The sequence below is a fragment of the Anomaloglossus baeobatrachus genome, chromosome 1, assembly GCF_048569485.1.
Source record: "Anomaloglossus baeobatrachus isolate aAnoBae1 chromosome 1, aAnoBae1.hap1, whole genome shotgun sequence".
Classification (NCBI taxonomy): domain Eukaryota; kingdom Metazoa; phylum Chordata; class Amphibia; order Anura; family Aromobatidae; genus Anomaloglossus; species Anomaloglossus baeobatrachus.
The window spans coordinates 1050525-1074238 of record NC_134353.1 but is presented as its reverse complement, the minus strand read 5'-3'; the positions used below and the strand labels follow the sequence as shown (position 1 = coordinate 1074238).

The 23714-nt window shown below is 49.5% G+C and overlaps 1 protein-coding gene across 1 annotated transcript in view; it reads right to left on the bottom strand.

Moving 5' to 3' along the window:
• Positions 1-23714, bottom strand: part of PI16 (peptidase inhibitor 16) — a 211818-nt gene that overhangs the window by 85268 nt on the left and 102836 nt on the right. Inside the window, exon 2 of the mRNA XM_075332328.1 lies at positions 15109-15330. Within this exon, the coding sequence (XP_075188443.1) occupies positions 15109-15330 (222 nt within the window). The remainder of the gene's footprint in view (positions 1-15108; positions 15331-23714) is intronic.

Below are 23714 nucleotides of genomic sequence, written 5' to 3'. Positions count from 1 at the left end.
ACAGCATGTATCTACAGGCCGCTCTAATCATGTCCCCTGGATACCAAAGCATGTATCTACAGGCCGCTCTAATCATGTCCCCTGGATACCACAGCACATATCCACAGGCCGCTCTAATCATGTCCCCTGGATACCACAGCATGTATCTACAGGCCGCTCTAATCATGTCCCCTGGATACCACAGCATGTATCTACAGGCCGCTCTAATCATGTCCCCTGGATACCACAGCATGTATCCACAGGCCGCTCTAATCATGTCCCCTGGATACCACAGCATGTATCTACAGGCCGCTCTAATCATGTCCCCTGGATACCACAGCATGTATCCACAGGCCGCTCTAATCATGTCCCCTGGATACCACAGCATGTATCCACAGGCCGCTCTAATCATGTCCCCTGGATACCACAGCATGTATCTACAGGCCGCTCTAATCATGTCCCCTGGATACCACAGCATGTATCCACAGGCTGCTCTAATCATGTCCCCTGGATACCACAGCATGTATCCACAGGCCACTCTAATCACACCCCCTATATACCACAGCATGTATCCACAGGCCGCTCTAATCATGTCCCCTGGATACCACAGCATGTATCCACAGGCCGCTCTAATCATGTCCCCTGGATACCACAGCATGTATCTACAGGCCGCTCTAATCATGTCCCCTGGATACCACAGCATGTAGCCACAGGCCGCTATAATCATGTCCCCTGGATACCACAGCACATATCCACAGGCCGCTCTAATCATGTCCCCTGGATACCACAGCACATATCCACAGGCTGCTCTAATCATGTCCCCTGGATACCAGAGCACATATCCACAGGCCGCTCTAATCATGTCCCCTGGATACCACAGCATGTATCTACAGGCCGCTCTAATCATGTCCCCTGGATACCACAGCATGTATCCACAGGCCGCTCTAATCATGTCCCCTGGATACCACAGCATGTATCCACAGGCCGCTCTAATCATGTCCCCTCGATACCACAGCATGTATCCACAGGCTGCTCTAATCATGTCCCCTCGATACCAAAGCATGTATCCACAGGCCGCTCTAATCATGTCCCCTGGATACCACAGCATGTATCCACAGGCCGCTCTAATCATGTCCCCTGGATACCACAGCATGTATCCACAGGCCGCTCTAATCATGTCCCCTGGATACCACAGCATGTATCTACAGGCCGCTCTAATCATGTCCCCTGGATACCACAGCATGTATCCACAGGCCGCTCTAATCATGTCCCCTGGATACCACAGCATGTATCCACAGGCCGCTCTAATCATGTCCCCTGGATACCACAGCATGTATCCACAGGCCACTCTAATCACACCTCCTATATACCACAGCATGTATCCACAGGCCACTCTAATCACACCTCCTATATACCACAGCATGTATCCACAGGCCGCTCTAATCATGTCCCCTGGATACCACAGCATGTATCCACAGGCCGCTCTAATCATGTCCCCTCGATACCAAAGCATGTATCTACAGGCCGCTCTAATCACACCTCCTATATACCACAGCATGTAGCCACAGGCCGCTCTAATCACACCTCCTATATACCACAGCATGTATCCACAGGCCGCTCTAATCATGTCCCCTGGATACCACAGCATGTATCTACAGGCCGCTCTAATCACACTCCCTAGATACCACAGCATGTATCCACAGGCCGCTCTAATCATGTCCCCTATATACACCACAGCATGTATCCACAGGCCACTCTAATCAGGTCCCCTGGATACCACAGCATGTATCCACAGGCCGCTCTAATCACACTCCCTAGATACCACAGCATGTATCCACAGGCCGCTCTAATCATGTCCCCTATATACACCACAGCATGTATCTACAGGCCGCTCTAATCAGGTCCCCTGGATACCACAGCATGTATCCACAGGCCACTCTAATCACACTCCCTAGATACCACAGCATGTATCCACAGGCCGCTCTAATCACACTCCCTAGATACCACAGCATGTATCCACAGGCCGCTCTAATCACACTCCCTAGATACCACAGCATGTATCCACAGGCCGGTCTAATCATGTCCCCTATATACACCACAACATGTATCCACAGGCAGCTCTAATCATGTCCCCTATATACCACAGCATGTATCCACAGGCCGCTCTAATCACACCCCCTATATACACCACAACATGTATCCACAGGCCGCTCTAATCATGTCCCCTATATACCAGAGCATGTATCCACAGGCCGCTCTAATCACACCCCCTATATACACCACAGCATGTATCCACAGGCCGCTCTAATCACACTCCCTAGATACCACAGCATGTATCCACAGGCCGGTCTAACCATGTCCCCTATATACACCACAACATGTATCCACAGGCCGCTCTAATCATGTCCCCTATATACCACAGCATGTATCCACAGGCCGCTCTAATCACACCCCCTAGATACCACAGCATGTATCCACAGGCTGCTCTAATCACACTCCCTAGATACCACAGCATGTATCCACCGGCCACTCTAATCATGTCCCCTATATACCACAGCATGCATCTGTCGCGGGCGGAGGAGGAGACGCCGCGCTCTCCCACTGCTGCTCGGGTCCGGCTGCCGCGGCTGCTGCGGCCTGCTGCTGCTCGGTGGCTCGAGCGATGGGCCGGATCCCGGGGACTCTAGCGGCGCTCCTCGCCCGTGAGTGAAAGGGGATTTTGGGTGTGGGGATTGGTTATTGTCCGTGACGCCACCCACGGTTGTGGTGATTTGTTGACACCACCTCTGCTCTGTATAGGGATCCCGGGAAGGATGGTATGGAGCAGCCAGTTGTTGTGTTGCCCCTCCGTGGGTAGGGGTTGGTGATCCCGGGGCCCAGTGATTAGCTGGGTGATGCAGGGCTTGGTGGGCGCAGGGACACGGGGGCAGCGCTGTGCCTTGCGGCACTGTGGTACTCACTCAGCCTGAGACGTTGACACAGTTTTCGGTAAAACACACGGCTGGAAAGACGGTTCCCACGGACGGCTGCACTTGCTTTTCCCAGTAGGTGACGGTGACGGTCCCTCTGTCCTGCACCTAAGTTGATGATGGTTGCGATGGGTTCCCACCGGTAACCCGCTCCCCGGCTTGGATATGGGCCGGAGGAGCCCTACTTTGCCCGCAGGCGCTGGCCCTGAGAAACTGGTGCCCTGGCGGTGGCGGTGTCTCTCTGTAACGGTCGGACTGTTGCCTTCAATCGGGACTTGGTTGTTTGGAGACAGAGGTCCCCTTCACTAACGGATTTGGCAAATTATGGCGACTCCTAGCCTTGCCGGGATCCGAAAGGCCCCTGCCCTGGTGCTGACTGTTCTTCGTATACTGCTCCAGACCGCCGGGCCACTACCCGTCCGCGGTCCTTCCAGCAACCTCCGAGCAGTCCCCCTGCAGACTGTCACCGCCGTCTGCTGACCTTGCTGTCACTGTCCGGGCACACAGCCGGACCAACTTCAGGCTGTACTACTGTCACTTCAGCTTCTCTCTTTAGCTTCACTACTCCTTCCTTCCACTTCACTTCACTTTCCTCACTCCACTGTTTACTCCTCCTCAGACTCTAGTCTGGCTTCAACTCCTCTCACTTCCTCCTCCAAACTCTATCTGCCTGGTTCCTCCCGCCTCCAGGGCTGTGAACTCCTTGGTGGGTGGAACCAACCGCCTGGCCCACCCCCTGGTGTGGACACCAGCCCCTGGAGGAAGGCAACAAGGATTTTGGTAGCTTGGGTGTTCCTAACTGGGGTGTAGGGTGTGGTGGTGTGATGACCTGTGACCCCTGGCTTGCCCAGGGCGTCACACATCCACAGGCCGCTCTAATCATGTCCCCTATATACCACAGCATGTATCCACAGGCAGCTCTAATCACACCCCCTAGATACCACAGCATGCATCCACAGGCCGCTCTAATCATGTCCCCTATATACCACAGCATGTATCCACAGGCCGCTCTAATCACACCCCCTAGATACCACAGCATGTATCCACAGGCCGCTCTAATCATGTCCCCTGGATACCACAGCATGTATCCACAGGCCGCTCTAATCACACCCCCTATATACCACTGCATGTATCCACAGGCCGCTCTAATCATGTCCCCTATATAACACAGCATGTATCCACCGGCCGCTCTAATTACACCCCCTGGATACCACAGCACATATCCACAGGCCACTCTAATCACACCCCCTAGATACCACAGCATGTATCCACAGGCCGCTCTAGTCACGCCCCCTATATACCAGAGCATGTATCTGTGCCGCCCCCGCGTTAGCAGCTGGGCTGCTCGGATCTGGATCTGCGGTGGCTCAAGGGATCTCCGGACCCGGGGGCTGGGGTCGTGCAGCCACTCAGAATAAAGTGGGAATATTTACAGGGGGTGTTATGTTTGAAGTTTGTGACGCCACCCGTGGTGTGTGGTAAGGTGGAGTACCACCGCTGCAGTTAGGAGTACCCGGTGGCGATGGTGTGGGCAGCAGGTGTTTAACCCCTCCACGGGTAGGGGGGATGCCCCGGGACTTGATGAGGGCGATGGGGAGGTGCTATTGGGACGGTAAGGGTCACTTGCGTACTCAGTCCAAAAACGCTGACACCGACAACTGTGGTAAACCAAAGTTCTTGACACCGCTGGTGCTGGGAGGGAGCACGCCTGGATCCCGTGCCCGTTGGTGTTGCCTGTTAGTCTGTGACCTTTATCTTGGCACCTAGTCTTTCTGGTTGGTCCCTTAAGTATAAAACTGGTCGGGTCCCGCTCACCAGTGTGGCTAACTGGGTGAGCTTGGGATTTTCTGGACCGTGTAGTGGGAAAGTACTATCCCCCACGTTGCGCTAGTAGCCCAATTTTGGAGCGGGTGGAGAACAGATCTTGAAGGCTCCGTCCTTGTCGGGTAAATTGCTAGGACGCCTGAAGCTACTTCCTGACCTAGGGTCCACGTACGCCGTCGTGCCCTGGCCCCTGCCCGGTGATGGCACAAGGCCGCCGGCTGTCCTCCTCGATAGTCCGTGCCCCTTGTCACGATCCCCTGCGACCGGGGTCCAGCTCCTACCAGGCCCAGACCAACGTCTGCCACCTAGTAGTTCCAAGGAGCCCAGCTCCTCACCTCCTCTCACTTTCACCTCCAACACTACACTGTTCTGCTCCTGACACTCCTGACCACGGGTAGGGGGGATTCCCCGGGACTCGATGAGTCCCAACCTCCCAAGTGGACGACCCAATTCCACTCAGGCCGTCGACTGGTGTGTCTGGTGGGTGTGGTGCTTTGCAGCGCCCCCGTGGTGTATGGCCAGGAATTAGCCACCGCTGCAGAGTCTCTCTCCAGGGCAGGTGTAGCCAGGATGGTATCGCTCCCCAAAGGAGTCACCGGGTGCGGGTTCCCAGAAAAAACAATTAGAAGTGCACAGCCATAATTTATATGGTAATTTATCAGGAATAGGGGGGTGCACCTGTCAAGCAAAACGAACCATATTAATCACAAGAAAAGCGCTTGACCAAAGGCACTCACTCCAAATTTAAAGTAATATAATACGATTCTTTATTTATGTATCAAAAATTTTAAAACCACTGTGAGATGCTGAGGGGAGCAGTACTAGAGAACAGGTATGTTTCCCCCTCGGTTCATGTCTTATGCCTCCATTTACTGATTGTTGAGCGGTCAGCCCATGTAAATGGGCTGGGAAAGTTATATCTGGTTCAGCAATAAGTTAGTCACTGAAGCCTGTTTATTTCAGTGTAATTTTGGGCTCGGTTTTTCCTGGAGCAATCAGTAGGAATGGCAGTGGGACTGGTTGCTCCCTTCTCCACATTCAATCCAGGGTTTGATCCCTCACTGGATCAGCTGAAATAATCAGGAGGCATTCAGTGAAAAGAACCTGCTGAGGAGAGGTACAGGCTTATGGCTGCTGGGGCTGAGACTCCATACCTCCACTGGCTGTGCTGAGGAGAGGTACAGGCTCATGGCTGCTGGGGCTGAGACTCCATACCTCCACTGGCTGTGCTGAGGAGAGCAGTGCAGGCTCATGGCTGCTGGGGCTGAGACTCCATACCTCCACTGGCTGTGCTGAGGAGAGGTACAGGCTCATGGCTGCTGGGGCTGAGACTCCATACCTCCGCTTGCTGTGCTGAGGAGAGGTACAGGCTCATGGCTGCTGGGGCTGAGACTCCATACCTCCACTGGCTGTGCTGAGGAGAGCAGTGCAGGCTCATGGCTGCTGGGGCTGAGACTCCATACCTCCACTGGCTGTGCTGAGGAGAGGTACAGGCTCATGGCTGCTGGGGCTGAGACTCCATACCTCCGCTTGCTGTGCTGAGGAGAGCAGGACAGGCTCATGGCTGCTGGGGCTGAGACTCCATACCTCCACTGGCTGTGCTGAGGAACCCACACAGTAAGAGAATACTGTTTTGTTTGTTACATAGGTTTATTTTGTAGTTAGCATTCTGTTGTTAGTTAGTGGCCAGACGGCCTTAGACGTTTATTTTCCTGTTTTTGCATGTGTAACACTGAGAGATTAGTGTACACAATACACACGGCAGTGGCCGTATCTGTGTGGAACCTGCCAGTCTGCCGCTGTCATCTGTGAATCCATAGCCACTCGCTTGGACCAAAGCAGAGATCCCAGCTGAGCTATATCCCCTGTCTCACAAATGGTCTTGAATGCGGGCATTAGTGGCTATTGGACTGTGACTGCAGATAAACCGTTCTATGGGCATTGTCTCTTGTTAATGTCCTGGCTGAAAGCTCCTGTGCTGCTGAAGAGCCAAGAGACCAGCAATATGGAGGAGCTGCTGAAACAGTTGGTGCAGGCCAACATTAACCAACAACAGACCAATGCCCAGCTACAACAGACCAATGCCCAGCTACAACAGGCCAGTGCACAGCTACAACAGGCCAGTGCACAGCTAGAACAGGCCAGTGCCCAGCTACAACAGGCCAGTGCACAGCTACAACAGGCCAGTGCCCGGCAACAACAGGCCAGTGCCCGGCAACAACAGGCCAATGCCCAGCTACAACAGGCCAATGTCCAGCAACAACAGACCAATGCCCAGCTACAAAAGGCCAATGTCCAGCAACAACAGACCAATGCCCAGCTACAACAGGCCAGTGCCCGGCAACAACAGACCAATACTTACCTCCAGAAGGCGCTGGAGCAGCAGCATCAAATACACCAAGAGCAGTTAAATGCAATAAAGGAGTCCTTGGTTCGGCAGCCGCGAGACACGGAGGACCGTGCACAAAGCCCTGCCAGTGCGCGGAAAGCTGTACAAAAGACTTTACTTAAAATGACTGCTGATGATGATGTGGAATCATATCTGGCAGTGTTTAAACGTATTGCAGAACGTGAGCGCCTACCGGTGGACGAATGGGCTGAAGTGGTCGCTCCATTCCTGATTGGAGATCCGCAAAAGGCATATAATGATCTAAGTGGAGCTGATGCTATGGACTATAGTAAACTAAAAGGCGAAATCCTGGCAAGGCTGGGAGTAAACACATATGTACGGGCACAGGGGGTACATCTATGGACTTTTGTGGCACATCAGCCAGCTCGTTCACAAATGCATGACCTCATCCATCTGGTAAGAAAATGGCTGCAACCGGAAACTTTGACGCCTGCACAGATGGTGGAACGTGTTGTCCTAGACAAGTACCTGCGAACCTTACCGGCTAAGATCCAGAGGTGGGTTGGACAGGGTGACCCAACTAGCGCTGACCAGTTGGTGAATATGGTCGAGCGTTACAGCGCTACTGAAAGCCTACTCCAGGGGATGCTTTCACCTTGCTGGGGTTCTAGGAAATCGCCTGAAAGTCCTGCTAAAACTACTCCTTTTCCAAAAGAGAATGTCGCAACTAGGGGTAGCAGGTCCACAAAGGACTATGCTAGTGGTGTAATTTCTCAGCAAGTCACCAGGCCCAGACTGAGGTCCCCAACTGGAAGGCAAGGGCCTATACAGAGCCTATGGACTGTAACACTACAAGGCGTCTGTCATTATACGTACAGTCAGTCTGTGCTGCGGAGATCCTCACAGGAAATGAACAACATGTGTGTTGCATTGAGGTCAACGGCTATAGTGTGAATGCCATCTTAGACTCTGGCAGTCAAGTAACCTTGGTACATGCTAGCTTGGTGGACCCTGGAGTAATAACAGGTTCAACTGTGGGCATTAGTTGCATACATGGCGATACTAAAAACTACCCCACAGCCTGGATAACTCTTGCCACGCCCTTGGGGGCCAAAAGACATCAGGCGGTGATTGTAAAGACTATGTTGCATAGCGTAATCCTGGGGAGAGACTTTCCCTTATTCTGGACTTGTGGAATGTTAAAAATGGCGTGAACACCCAGGTTGAAGAAAAACTGGTGAACGATACCCTGGGGTTAGCCCCTGAGCCACTGGAACAAGATGATAGGGGACCCAACACAGGGGTAGCGCCAGAATCTGTAAATTCACCTCTGGCTGTGTTTGCAGGCGAGGCGGACACGCTAGACGATGTTATAGAGATGTCAGGTCTTGAGGTGGCCCGTGATAATTTCGGGACCGCTCAACACCAAGATCCAACTTTAACAAAGGCATGGGAAAATGTGAAGGTCTCTGAGGGAAACCCAGTGTACCCAGGGGCTCAAAATGTGTTTCCACATGTGGCAGTGCAACAGGGCATGCTATACCACATTGACAAGATGCGAGGAGTGGTGGTGGAACAGCTAGTGGTACCCAAATCCTTTCGTCAGGTGGTTTTAGACCTAGCACATAAACATCCCTTGAGGGGCCACCTGGCGGGAGAAAAGACAAAAGACCGTATTCTGCAACGTTTCTTTTGGCCGGGTCTGATGGGAGATGTAACTCGGTACTGTCAGTCCTGTCCTACATGCCAGTTGACTGCGCCTATGACACATTTTAGAAGCCCCCTGGTACCCTTGCCAATAATAGAGGTGCCCTTTGAGAGGATAGCAATGGATATAGTCGGTCCATTAGTTAAATCTGCCAGGGGTCATCAATACATTTTGGTGGTACTGGATTACGCCACCCGTTATCCGGAGGCTGTACCCTTACGGAATGCCAATGCAAAAGCAATTCAAAGGAGCTTTTGAACATGTTTTCTCGCACAGGCATTCCGAAAGAGATACTTACGGATCAGGGGACCCCCTTTATGTCTCGTATTCTCAAAGAACTATGTAAATTACTAAAAATCTCCCACCTACGTACCTCAGTGTATCACCCTCAGACGGACGGTCTGGTCGAGCGCTTCAATAAAACCCTAAAGGGGATGTTGAAAAGGGTGGTGGATAAGGACGGGAGGGATTGGGATACTCTCCTGCCATATCTCTTGTTCGCCATACGAGAGGTACCCCAATCCTCCACGGGCTTTTCACCTTTTGAATTGGTCTATGGGCGGTGTCCCAGAGGCCTGTTGGATATTGCCAAGGAGACTTGGGAGCAAGAGGTGATTCCTTACCGCAGTGTAGTTGAACATATAACACTTATGCAGGACAGAATTGCGGCAGTTATGCCAATAGTCAAAGAATGTTTGGAGCGCGCACAACGCGCCCAAAGCAGGGTGTACAACCGGGCGGCTATAACACGAGTTTTTCAACCCGGGGATCGAGTGTTAGTCTTGGTACCTACTGTAGAAAATAAATTTCTTGCAAAATGGCAGGGGCCATACGAGGTGCTGGAAAGAATAGGTGAAGTGAATTATAAGGTACACCAACCAGACAAGAGAAAACCCCAACAAATCTACCACGTAAACTTGCTTAAGTCCTGGCGGGACAGAGAGAGTCTGGTAGTGGAAACTACCCTTGATAGTGGGCTTCGAGTGGCACCAACATCTGAGGTAGGTGACCCCCAGATAGTACCACCAGAGGTGGGTATTGCAGACACGCTATCCAAGACCCAAATGCAAGAAACCAAGGAGTTCGTACAGAGAAATGCTGATTTTTTTTTCAGAACTACCTGGCCGTACTAACCTAATTAAACATGACATTGTCACCGACCCTCAGACACGTGTACGGTTAAAACCGTATCGAATTCCTAAGGCTCGGAGACAAGCCATTGCCCGGGAAGTAGAGAAAATGCTGGCGCTCGGGGTTATTGAGGAGTCCCGGAGTGAGTGGGCTAGTCCTATCGTGCCCAAGCCCGATGGGACTATCCGGTTCTGTAACGATTTTCGCAAGTTGAATGAGGTATCGAAATTCGATGCCTACCCTATGCCAAGAGTTGATGAACTTATAGAGAGACTACGTTCAGCCAGATACATATCCACTATTGACTTAACAAAAGGTTATTGGCAGATTCCCCTCACTGACTCTGCCAAAGAGAAAACTGCCTTTGTTACGCCACAGGGACTGTTCCAGTACCGGGATATGCCATTTGGTTTGCATGGAGCCCCAGCCACCTTCCAACGACTAATGGATATTGTCCTAAAGCCCCATGTCCAGTATGCATCCGCATATTTGGACAATATCATTATCTTTAGTGATAACTGGGAAACTCATTTGCCAAAGGTGCAAGCTATCTTGGACTCTCTAAGGACTGCCGGCTTGACTGCCAATCCCAAGAAGTGTACATTGGGGTTGGAAGAAGCTCGCTATCTGGGATACATCATTGGTAGAGGAGTTATAAAACCTCAGGCAAACAAAGTGGACGCCATTCAGAATTGGCCACAACCAGTCACCAAAAGACAGGTCAGAGCCTTTTTGGGGATCGTTGGTTATTACCGGCGGTTCATCAAAAATTTTGCTACCATCGCAGCCCCACTCACGAATCTTACCAAGGGGTCAACCTCTGTCTCAACAAAGTGGAACGCAGAAGTAGAGGACGCCTTTCAAAGGTTGAAAAAGGCTTTATGTGACCAACCAGTGTTGGTTAGCCCAAACTTTACACGGGAGTTTATTGTTCAAACAGATGCCTCTGGTGTTGGCCTCGGCGCGGTGTTTTCACAAGAAGTGAATGGCGAGGAACACCCAGTGGGCTATCTAAGCAGAAAACTTACGGAGGCAGAACAAAAATACAGTGTGGTTGAGCGAGAAGCCTTAGCTGTGAAGTGGGCCCTGGAAACCCTACGCTATTATTTACTAGGATGCCGATTTAGACTAGTGACGGACCATTCACCCCTGACATGGATGTCCCAGGCAAAAGAGGGCAATGCGCGGGTGACACTCTGGTTCTTGGCGTTACAAAATTTTAAATTTTCAGTGGCGCACAGAGCAGGCACGGCGCATGGGAATGCAGACGCGTTGTCTAGAACGCACTGCTTGGTAAGTCATTGTGTCCGACCCCACGGGCTCGAACAGAGGGAGGGGGTATGTGAGATGCCGAGGGGAGAAGTACTAGAGAACAGGTATGTTTCCCCTCGGTTCATTTCATATGTCTCCATGTACTGACTGTGGAGCGGTCGGCCCATGCAAATGGGCTGGGAGAAGCTGGGAACATTATATCTGGCTCAGCAATAAGGTAGTCACTGAAGCCTGTTTATTTCAGTGTAATTTTGGGCTCGGTTTTTCCTGGAGCAATCAGTAGGAATGGCAGTGGGACTGGTTGCTCCCTTCTCCACATTCAATCCAGGGTTTTGATTCCTCACTGGATCAGCTGAAATAATCAGGAGGCATTCAGTACAGAGAGCCTGCTGAGGAGAGCAGGACAGGTTCATGGCTGCTGGAGCTGAGACTCCATACCTCCACTGGCTGTGCTGAGGAGAGCAGGACAGGTTCATGGCTGCTGGGGCTGAGACTCCATACCTCCACTGGCTGTGCTGAGGAACCCACACAGTAAGAGAATACTGTTTTGTTTGTTACATAGGTTTATTTTGTAGTTAGCATTCTGTTGTTCGTTAGTGGCCAGACGGCCTTAGACATTTATTTTCCTGTTTTTGCATGTGTAACACTGAAGGATAAGTTTACACAATAAACACGGCAGTGGCCGTATCTGTGTGGAACCTGCCAGTCTGCCGCTGTCATCTGTGAATCCATAGCCACTCGCTTGGACCAAAACAAAGATCCCAGCTGAGCTATATCCCCTGTCTCACACCACACATACAAAATACAACACAGTGCAGACATATTAAAAAACACCAAGGACAAAGGTAATGAAACCCAATCCAAAAAATCTTCTCCAAGAAATATATATTCTACCAGAATCACCATAGATAGTTCAAAATGCAAGACAATACAGATAAAGAGTCAGAAAAATAACCATCTTATAAATAGGTATATACTGAGACAGACATTCTATCTTTCAAGCAGCATTATGACCAAATGGTCAGAGCAGCAGCTGCAATGCCTCATAGGCAAAGAGTTCCTATCATGGTGATTCCCTATCTAAAAATGGAAGTGGAGAACCTGGCCCAACGCATGTCGCTATGTTAGCTTCATCGGGGCAGTGGGTATCACCTTTGTCCTTGGTGTTTTTTAATATGTCTGCACTGTGTTGTATTTTGTATTTGTGGTTTTAAACTTTTTGATACATAAATAAAGAATTGTATTATATTACTTTAAATTTGGAGTGAGTGCCTTTGGTCAAGCGCTTTACTTGTGGTTAATACGGGTGCGAGTTCCCGATACTTTTATTCCCTGGTTAAGATGATAACGCACCCCAGGTGCTGGTCCTCGCTGTCAGAGACTCCGGTCGATCCCGGGCAGGACTGAGGTCCGGTCCAGTCTGGTAATCGGTGGGCTTTCTCCTCCGTGCACAACTCTGTACTTGGTGGGTCTCCGTGGCCTGAACCATCTTGGGATCCCCTCCTGCTCTCTCTCACTCTGTCTTGGCCCACATGGCAAGCACCTTGAACCTCTATGGGCTGTACCTCTGTCCCCGTTCCCGGGTTCTCTCTTTGCTGCTGTCCCCGGACACTAACGTCGGTGAGGTCCTTGATGATCCCCTCACTGGGCAGATTTTTATCAGGTGAGCTTGAAGCGTCTTCCTGAACTAGGGCTCTCTACCCTGCCTATGCTCAGTCCCGTGAGTACTCACACCGTACTCAGCCTGGCGACCGTCCACCTTGAGCCAACGATTACTGGTACTGGGTCCCATCCCTCCAGGTGTTACTAGCCCCGGTCTGGCTGTCTCCCCTCTGCAGGAGACTCGAGCAGAGGTTGGTGCGGTGTTACATCCCAGACGGTTCTGTTCTACCTCCCTGAGGGGTGCCTGGCAGCTACCCCTTAGGGAGCTGCTCCACAGCGTGTCTGCTCTGTCTCTGCCTGACTGTAACTGACCTCAACTTCCTGTCTGCTTTGTAACTTACTCCTACTCCTGCCCCCCCACCTTTGCAAGGATCCAGTTCGTTGTTATGGTGACCTGGATCACACCCCTAGATACCACAGTATGTATCCACAGGCCGCTCTAATCATGTCCCCTGGATACCACAGCATGTATCCACAGGCCGCTCTGATTATGTTCCCTATATACCACAGCACGTATCTACAGGCCGCTCTAATCACACTCCCTAGATACCACAGCATGTATCCACAGGCCGCTCTAATCACGTCCCCTGTGTTGCACAGCTTCTATTTCCCAGTTGCAGAACAAAATTCACAGAGCAGATTGCATGGGATAACAAGCTCTTTACTCCTTGGAACATGAGGTAATAATATGCACAGTCATACAACATTGCATCAGGAAGAGAAAACGAAACCAGGAAGAAAAAAACAAAAAAGACTTTTTACAATACAGTGAGTAAAGAAACTTTACACAACATCGCCATCTACTGTTAGATCAGCATAAAGTCCTCCTTCACACATACAAAGAAGTCCTCATATGTTGCATATATCAACACTCTGGATACCTCAGCATGTATCCACAGGCCGCCCTAAGCACGTCCCCTACAGTGAAGGAAATCAGTATTTGATCCCTTGCTGATTTTGTAAGTTTGCCCACTGACAAAGACATGAGCCAGGAGGAAGTGACGAGCAGCACAGACCGCCAGGAGGAGGTGACGAGGTGTACAGACCGCCAGTAGGAGGTGTAGTAGAGGGGCACAGACCACCAGGAGGAGGTGTCGAGGGGCACAGGCCGCCAGGAGGAGGTGTCGAGGGGCACAGGCCGCCAGGAGGAGGTGTCGAGGGGTACTGACCGCCAGGAGGAGGTGTCGAGGGGCACAGACCGCCAGGAATGGTCCCACTGAGCTGCCAGCAACAATAACACTAAGAAATTCCTGGCTACACCCGCCTTGACTCGGTCCGAACTTGCTACTACTGTTGCGCCCGCCTGAATCCTCCTTCCTGACGCTTTCAACTGCTGCACTTGCAGATGCACAGTTATACAGATGGCCAAGGAGGGATGTGTGCGGATTGCGTGCGTGACACGTCAGCACGGCTCCTTAATATAATTGGCTGCCTGCACTGCCCTTCCAGCTCTGAATTGTAGTGATGTCAACAGCCCCGCCCCCCTGACCCTGGGGCCCGATGAACAGAGTGATGAAAGAGGAGGGGCCCGGACTGTCAGCGGCCGGGCTCCCCGCCTGGCTTCTGCTCACTACGCCCCATTTAAAAGTCATGGCTGTAAAGCGCTGATGGCAGCCCTGGACATATCTGGCGTGTGTGGAGTTTCTTTCGTATCTGACGTGTGTGGCCGTATCTAGCGTTTGTGGCTGTGTCTGGCATGCGTGGCAGTGGCTGGCCGTGTTTTGTGTGTGGACGTGTCTGGTGTGTGGATATGTGTGGATGTTTCTGGCATGTGCTAGGTGACTGGCTTGTGTGGACAAGTCTGGCATGTGTTGCTGTGTCTGAGGAGTGTGGCCATGTCTGGCTTGTGTGGCCGTGTCTGATGTGCATGGCCGTGTCTGACTGATCAATGTGGACGTGTCTGGTGTATGTGGACGTGTTTGGCGTGCGTGGATTTGTCTTCCCATGTCTGGTGTGCGTGGATTTATCTGGCGCGTGTGGAGAGCATGGCCGGCATGTGTGGCCTGTGCTGTGAAGTCAGTCATCGGCCCCCTCTGCTATTGCTGTGAATCTTTCTTCTCCTGAGATCCCCGGCTCCTGTAGCCTCAATCTTTGGCTGCTGAGGCTTATAAGCCTGAATTCCCTGCACCGTTTATGATTATCTGTGCTGAAGGTGTCATAGTCTGCAGTAGTAAGATGTGTAGGGATGTACAAGGACTGAGGAGGAGCTGTACCTGGGTGTAGTGGCCGCACATCTGTCCTTCCTGACAGCTGTTTGTGGTGAAGTTGTAGAAGTCCCGCTCTCGGTGCCAGTCCGCCATGCCCAGGTCCACATCTAGGCTGGAGCCGGTCATCAGGAACAGGTTCTCCCCTCGGAATCCGCGCTCCTCATTATGGTCCCAGATACATTTTGCAGCATAAGATGTGGCCAGGTCTTCTAGTGTCCGGTCCCATCTCTGCAGACACAGAACAGGAGCAGTGTAAGTATTATAACCACTGATACTCTTCAGTCCAGGAATACAGGAGCAGCTTCATTCCCTGCCTGCGGAATAATCATCTCCAGAGACAGTTCACCGACTGCTGCCCAAGGATATCTATATCCACACACCCACATACACCATCCAGAGAGCAAGATAACAGTATATTATACATACACATATATTGACTATATCCCAAGAATGACAAAAGTATATTAGGAGTGATACCTTTATAGGCTAACCAGAAAAATTAGCCTAGAAAAGGTATCACTCCTAATATACTTTTGTCATTCTTGGGACATAGTATTTCAATTGATTTTTCTGGCTAACACGGTACCACAATATTACCCTGTATTGCACAACATACACATATACACACACCTCCCAACCATTCTGGATTCTGTAGGACTGTCCCAATTTGAGCGCTCTCTCCCGCAGTCCCATGGCTCACAGCTGTTGTCCCAGATCCTCCCCTCCATGCATTGCATAAATTAAATTCTCAACCACTCCAGGACTCAAACTCAAGAGCTCATTGTATATAGGCAGCAGTTCTACAACTGAGCTACTGCCTCTAATGGAAGACATAGGACGTTTTGGTAATCTTGACCTGTATTGCAGCTAGAGAAACCAGAAGCAAATTATTCAGCTACAAAAGATAGATAGATAGAGGGATAGATAGAGGGATAGATAGAGGGATAGATAGATGGATAGATAGATAGAGGGATAGATGGATAGATAGATAGATAGAGGGATAGATAGAGGGATAGATAGATAGAGGGATAGATAGATAGAGGGATAGATAGATAGAGGGATAGATAGAGGGATGGATAGATAGAGGGATAGATAGAGGGATAGATAGAGGGATATATAGAGGGATAGATAGAGGGATAGATAGATAGAGGGATAGATAGATAGATAGATACTGCATCTCTCTGTAGGTGAAGGTAAGAATCAGATTAATTTGTTCCCATAAAACTACTATAAAGAATTGAGAAAAAAAAATATAATATATAGATATAGTTATTTTCACTCCCTTGGATTCAAACCAGAAACTTTCAAACATGTGTCCAGGAGCCCTCCTAGCTGCTCTAGCTGTTCTAGCTGTTGAGCTACAAGGAATGATTATGTCAGAGGGAGGATTTTACATAGATGAACCTACAATGCAGCCTCTCACACTCCATTGTACAGAGCAGCGTCTCTGTGTTCTAAAGGGAGAGGAAAAGAGATTTTTTTCTTTTAATAAAATTACTAAAAATAATTAAAAAAATTAAAAACAATGTAATTTTGATTGCGTTTTTTTTTATTAAATAATAAACATGACAAATCACAAACAACAAGGACATATTTGGTGTCCCTGTAATCGTAATGATCCGAACAACACAGCGATCAGATTATTTATGGGAATCAGTAAATGGATTAAAAAAATGGCGCAATTGCTTTTTTTCTCTATTAATCCCATTAAAAAAAGTAATAAAAATGTATTGTTGAGGCCGTGTTCACACGTAGAGTAAATGCTGCGTTTTTTCTGCAGGTGTACGTACCACGAGTGCAATAAAATTCTTCTCTGATTATTGCGTGTCTGCGGTAGTTTTTATGCATTTCCCCCTTATTTGAAGCTTATAAAGAAAAAAAAAAATTAAAAACCCCAAAACCGCACAGTTCAGCAGCGTCTTTAGATGCAAAAGGAGATGTCATGACGTCTCATCCACTTTGCTTGGACATTTAGTCCGTGTTCACATGTAGTGTAAATGCCGAGTTTTTCTGCTGATTTTTTTTGCACATAAATTCTGCTGTGTGTAAATGTCCAAGCAAAGTGGATGTGATTCCATGAAAAGATATCGCTGAACTCTGCGGTTTTGGTGCTTTTTTTCCCCCTCTACAGGTTTCTATATGGAACTTAATAAAATGCAGGAGAAAACTGCAGAATTCGAGCTTTTGAAATATATTGCAGCACTGACCGTCCCTGCACATTGCGGTCACAGGAGGCAGCAGCCGGGTCTGGAGCTAACACATGTCCCGGCTACTTAAGCAATTGTATATTCACTGCTCTCCACGCCCATAATCCCGCCACCTCTTTCCACTGAAGCCAATCCTGAGAGGTGGGCAGTATTATGGGCACAGTGATCACCGGCCGCTGGCTTTGTATATCTGCTGAGCGATGGTGTAGACCACCTGGAAATCAGTGGATCACCCACTGGGCCCCTGACAGCCTGTCCTCCAGCATACAGCACATATGCTGTATATTCCATTCATCAGAAGAAGGGAGAAATGCTGATCATTGCCTCCTCTGGAGCTATCCCCTGCACTCACTGCTCCGAAGCATCCGCCCACTGGCAGTAAGCCCTGCCCACCGGCACGGGGTTGCTGTGGAGTCTCAGGCCTGTGCAGGGAGTGCTACAGAAGTGAGAGACTTCTGGAGGAGACTGTCCTTCTCTCCTGCACTGCCATTGCTCTGTAATCGGCAGTAGTAGGAGGCTCCAGAGGAACACAATGCAACCTGATGTGAGTACTGGAGCTCCCTGAATGATGACTCTAGCCCCACTACCCTCTTATATCCACCTATTTGCCCTCACAGCTTCACTCTTTTGCCCCCCTTCCCTCTTCTATCCTCCAATTTACCTCTCACAGCTGCACTCTCCTGCCCCCCTCCCCCACAGCTGCACTCTCCTGCCCCCCTTCCCCACAGCTGCACTCTCCTGCCCCCCTCCCCCACAGCTACACTCTCCTGCCCCCCTCCCCCACAGCTACACTCTCCTGTCCCCCTCCCCCACAGCTGCACTCTCCTGCCCCCCTCCCCCACAGCTACACTCTCCTGCCCCCTCCCCCACTTCCATCTTCCTATTTACCTCGCACAGCTACACTCTTCTGCCCCCCTCCCCCACAGCTACACTCTCCTGCCCCCCTCCCCCACAGCTACACTCTCCTGCCCCCCTCCCCCACTTACATCTTCCTATTTACCTCTCACAGCTGCACTCTTCTGCCCCACCTCCCCTGTAACTGATGATATGCCTCACCACTCTCCTGTGATGGTGGCCGGGTCTCTTCATCTTCATGGTTTGCTGTCAGACATCCAGCTTTCTTATTTCTTTGTATATACAGTGTGTACAAAATGCTCACCTATACAGTATATAAAAATCCAGTGTATATGGCGGCATTTGTGTGAATGTGTACATGTGTGGCATTTTTAAAATTCAGATACTATTAAAGCAGAATACTAACATGGACAAAAAACTCTGAAAAATACCAAAACACATGTATCATTAAAAAAAAAAAAAAAAAAAATACACATTTTTACATGCAACAAGAATAAATCTATAATGTTACTTTTAGCACAAAGATAATGTACAGCTGAAAAAAAAAAAAAAGACGATGGATAGAGCTATATAGCAGGATGGGGGACAAAGATACAAGCATAGGATGGGAAAGCCGCTTTCCAATGTGCGGATATCCATCTCCTCAGCTCTCAGCTGATGCTGGGTCACCCACCCATGGTCTGCTATACATCTTTTTCTTAGCACTCAACCTTCCCATGCTTTGCTATACATCTTTCCTTCAGCACCCAGCTTTCCCATGCTTTGATATCAAGGGCAAGCTGGGTGCTGAGGGAAAGATGTATAGCAGAACTTGGAAAGCTGGATACTGAGGGAAAAAAATATTGAACCATGGGAAAGCGGGGTTCTGAGGGAATGAGCCAAGTGTCAGTGTAATCATCCTGTACCCCGAGCGGGGGCCCTGGTCCAAATTTTGTACAGGGGCCCATCGAACTCTGGTTACTCCACTGGAGAAAAGGTATAAAAAAAAATGTGGCAAAAATGGAATAATCAGAAAAGATTGTTATTTTGTAATTTGTTGCAGACACCTGCAGAAACTAAAACACTTGATTTATGCAACGTGTGAACACGCCCTTATAGGCACAAATAAGCAACATGTGTGAAGTGATCCTTCTATAAATATAAGAAAATTCTGGCTGCTATGACTTTTCATTCATAGTAAGCACTGCAAGGCATCTGCTGAATGACCCTTACTGCCAAATGGGTGTGGCTAGGGGCGTGATTAAAATTTGCAGCGGCGCGCTGTCCCTCTTTCAGTTCTTCAAAAGTTGGGAAGTATGCACACACACACACCATCCAAAGAGTAAGAAAAAAAATAAAAATAAAAAAAAAATTATATATATATATATATATATATATATATATATACATACACACACACATACATATATTATATATATATGTATATATATATATACACACTCACACACACACATATACATACATACATACATACATACACATACACACACTAGCTGTACTACCCGGCTTCGCCCGGGTTAATAACTGCTGTTAACAAAATAGAATGTATTAACAAAAATGTATTCTGCACACAAAAATCACAAGACAAATAGATAGAAATGTAATTATTAAAAGGCAAAAACTAAGCTAATAGAAGAATTTCACAACAGATATTTCAACACCACAGATATTCCACGCAGATGTAACTAATTTGGCCAAGTTATGTGCTTCGTCTGTCTCTTTCCAGGTCTGTCTCTTTCCAGGTCTGACTCTTTCCCGGGCTGTCTCTTTCCCGGGCTGTCTCTTTCCCGGGCTGTCTTTTTCCAGGTCTGTCTCTTTCCAGGTCTGTCTCTTTCCCCGTCTGTCTCTTTCCCCGTCTGTCTCTTTCCCCGTCTGTCTCTTTCCCGAGCTGTCTCTTTCCCGGTCTGTCTCTTTCCCGGGCTGTCTCTTTCCCGGTCTGCCTGTCTCTGTCTGTCTTTTTTTTTGTCTGTCTCTATTTCTCTGTCTCTTTCCCCGTCTGTCTCTATCAAGGTCTGTGTCTTTCCCCATCTATCTTTGTCTGTCTCTCTGGCTGTCTCCTCCTTCCCTGTCTGCCTGTCTTGGTCCCTGTCTGCATGTCTGTCTGTCTCTTTCCAGGTCTGTCTTCTTTCACCGTCTGTCTCTTTCACCCGTCTGTCTCTTTCACCGTCTGTCTCTTTCACCGTCTGTCTCTTAAGGCTACTTTACACACTGCGATATCGGTCCCGATATCGCTAGTGTGGGTACCCGCCCCCATCTGTTGCGCGACACAGGCAAATCGCTGCCCGTGCCGCACAACATCGCCCAGACCCGTCAAACGTACTTACCTGCCCGGCAACGTCGCTGTGACCGGCGAACCGCCTCCTTTCTAAGGGGGCGGTCCGTGCGGCGTCACAGCGACGTCACTGAGCAGCCGCCCAATAGAAGCGGAGGGGCGGAGATGAGCGGGACGTAACATCCCGCCCACCTCCTTATTTCCTCATAGCGGCCGGGAGGCAGGTAAGGAGAGCTTCCTCGTTCCTGCGGCGTCACACATAGCAATGTGTGCTGCCGCAGGAGCGACGAACTACATCGTTACTGCTGCAGTAACGATAATCGAGAATGGACCCCCATGTCACCGATGAGCGATTTTGCACGTTTTTGCAACAATGCAAAATCGCTCATCGGTGTCACACGCAGCAACATCGCTAATGCGGCCGGATGTGCATCACAAATTCCGTGACCCCAACGACTCCGCATTAGCGATGTCGCAGCGTGTAAAGCCCCCTTTACTCTCTGTCTCTCTGTCTGTCTGTCTCTATCCGTCTCCCCACCGACATCTTATTACCTCACATATAAGCTTCTTATACTATGAATGTCTTTTCTTCCTATAGCAACCAAACACAGCTCCTACTAATAACCTGTAGTTCCATGCTCCATTTACTTTAATGGAGGCATGTTTTTTGGAGAGTAACTGTAAAGTGCGGGGTTAAATTTTCCTGTCAAAACATAGTCTTCGGCGTTCCCTGGGTCACATGAGGTGTCTGTGCAAAATTTCGTGATTGTAAATGCGACAGTGGGGATACACTTTTTGTTTCACTTTTTCCCATTATGTAGATAGGGGCAAAATTGATTGGTAAACTGGAACGCGCGGGGTTAAAATTTTGCCTCACAACATAGCCTATGACGCTCTCGGGGTCCAGACTTGTGAGTGTGCAAAATTTTGTGGCTGTAGCTGCGACGGTGCAGATGCCAATCCCGGACATACACATGTGACGCCCTGGCTGGGCCAGGTAGTCTCAAATAGGCCCCTACACAACACATTCCCTCACAGGTAACAGCAGCCGACCTTTAAACCCTAGTCACCCCCCTCAGGGCTAGATGGACACACCAGGGGGCGGAACCAGGTGGTTGGAAGACGCCCACCGAGGAGTCTAGACAGCCTGGGGCGGGAAGGTAAACAGTGAAGTGTTAGAGTTCAAGTTGGAGAGGAGTGTGGGTTGGAGCTGTGCTCAGCTCCAGCAGAGGCGAATACCCCCAAATTGAACGGTGCCAGGGTAGGAGCCCTGGTGCCACTGGCTAGGAGGCAAACAGCGGTCTCCATCTGCAGGAGCCGGGAAGACGGCTCGGTGAAACCGAGGTGGACTGGGACAGGGTTGAAGCCCGCCGGTACCGACTCGGGGAACCGGCTCGGAAACTGGAGCACACAGGGGGGTACTCGGACCCTGAAGCCGGGACCAGAAGCGTCTGGAACCAGTTAATTAACCGATTATGGCCAGGACTAGAGGTCCTGTCCCACATAAAGTCCCTATTAGAAGACAACAGCCCACCGAGGAGGATAGAAGGCCACCGCCAGGGCTCAGAGATCCCATGGGCCAGCGTCTGCAGGCAAGGGCTCCTTAGGCCACATCCAGCCGAGAGCGGACTCCTGAAGTTGCAAGCACAGGCAGTCCACCGTTCTAAAAAGGTGCAGGAGAAAGATAGAGACCACCAGCCGGCTGGGGTAACCAGAACTCAGCCGGCTGCGGGCACCGACCACCATCACCTTGGTTTACCAGAGACTCGTGAGTTTCCTTAATAGTGAGTACACCAGCACCCTCTGCGGTCGCCCATCTCCCTGCACCAAAAGCCCCCAACGGGTCCCGGGCCACCATCCCTGCCCACAGAGGGGTTAACAACTTGCTGCATAACATCTCCCCTGAGTGCCCTGTAACTGCAGCGGTGGTGTCCAACCTCACCACACACAGTGGGTGGCGTCACAAACCTAGTACGGCTCAGCCCGTACATATACAGTCATATGAAAAAGTTTGGACACCCCTATTAATGGTAACCTTTTTTCTTTATAGCAATTTGGGGTTTTTGCTATATCAGTTTCATAGATCTAATAACTGATGGACTGAGTAATATTTCTGGATTGAAATGAGGTTTATTGTACTAACAGAGAATGTGCAATCCGCATTTAAACAAAATATGACCGGTGCAAAAGTATGGGCACCCTTATCAATTTCTTGATTTGAACACTCCTAACTACTTTTTACTGACTTACTAAAGCTCTAAATTGGTTTTGTAACCTCATTGAACTTTGAACTTCATAGGCAGGTGTATCCAATCATGAGAAAAGGTATTTAAGGTGGCCACTTGCAAGTTGTTCTCCTATTTGAATCTCCTATGAAGAGTGGCATCATGGGCTCCTCAAAACAACTCTCAAATGATCTGAAAACAAAGATTATTCAACATAGTTGTTCAGGAGAAGGATACAAAAAGTTGTCTCAGAGATTTAAACTGTCAGTTTCCACTGTGAGGAACATAGTAAGGAAATGGAAGAACACAGGTACAGTTCTTGTTAAGCCCAGAAGTGGCAGGCCAAGAAAAATATCAGAAAGGCAGAGAAGAAGAATAGTGAGAACAGTCAAGGACAATCCACAGACCACCTCTAAAGACCTGCAGCATCATCTTGCTGCAGATGGTGTCAATGTGCATCGGTCAACAATACAGCGCACATTGCACAAGGAGAAGCTATATGGGAGAGTGATGCGAAAGAAGCCGTTTCTGCAAGCATGCCACAAACAGAGTCGCCTGAGGTATGCAAAAGCACATTTGGACAAGCCAGTTATATTTTGGAAGAAGGTCCTGTGGACTGATGAAACAAAGATTGAGTTGTTTGGTCATACAAAAAGGCGTTATGCATGGAGGCAAAAAAACACGGCATTCCAAGAAAAGCACTTGCTACCCACAGTAAAATTTGGTGGAGGTTCCATCATGCTTTGGGGCTGTGTGGCCAATGCCGGCACCGGGAATCTTGTTAAAGTTGAGGGTCGCATGGATTCAACTCAGTATCAACAGATTCTTGACAATAATGTGCAAGAATCACTGACGAAGGTGAAGTTACGCAGGGGATGGATATTTCAGCAAAACAATGATCCAATACACCGCTCCAAATCTACTCAGGCATTCATGCAGAGGAACAATTACAATGTTCTGGAATGGCCATCCCAGTCCCCAGACCTGAATATCATTGAAAATCTGTGGGATGATACGAAGTTGCTGTCCATGCTCAGCGACCATCAAACTTAC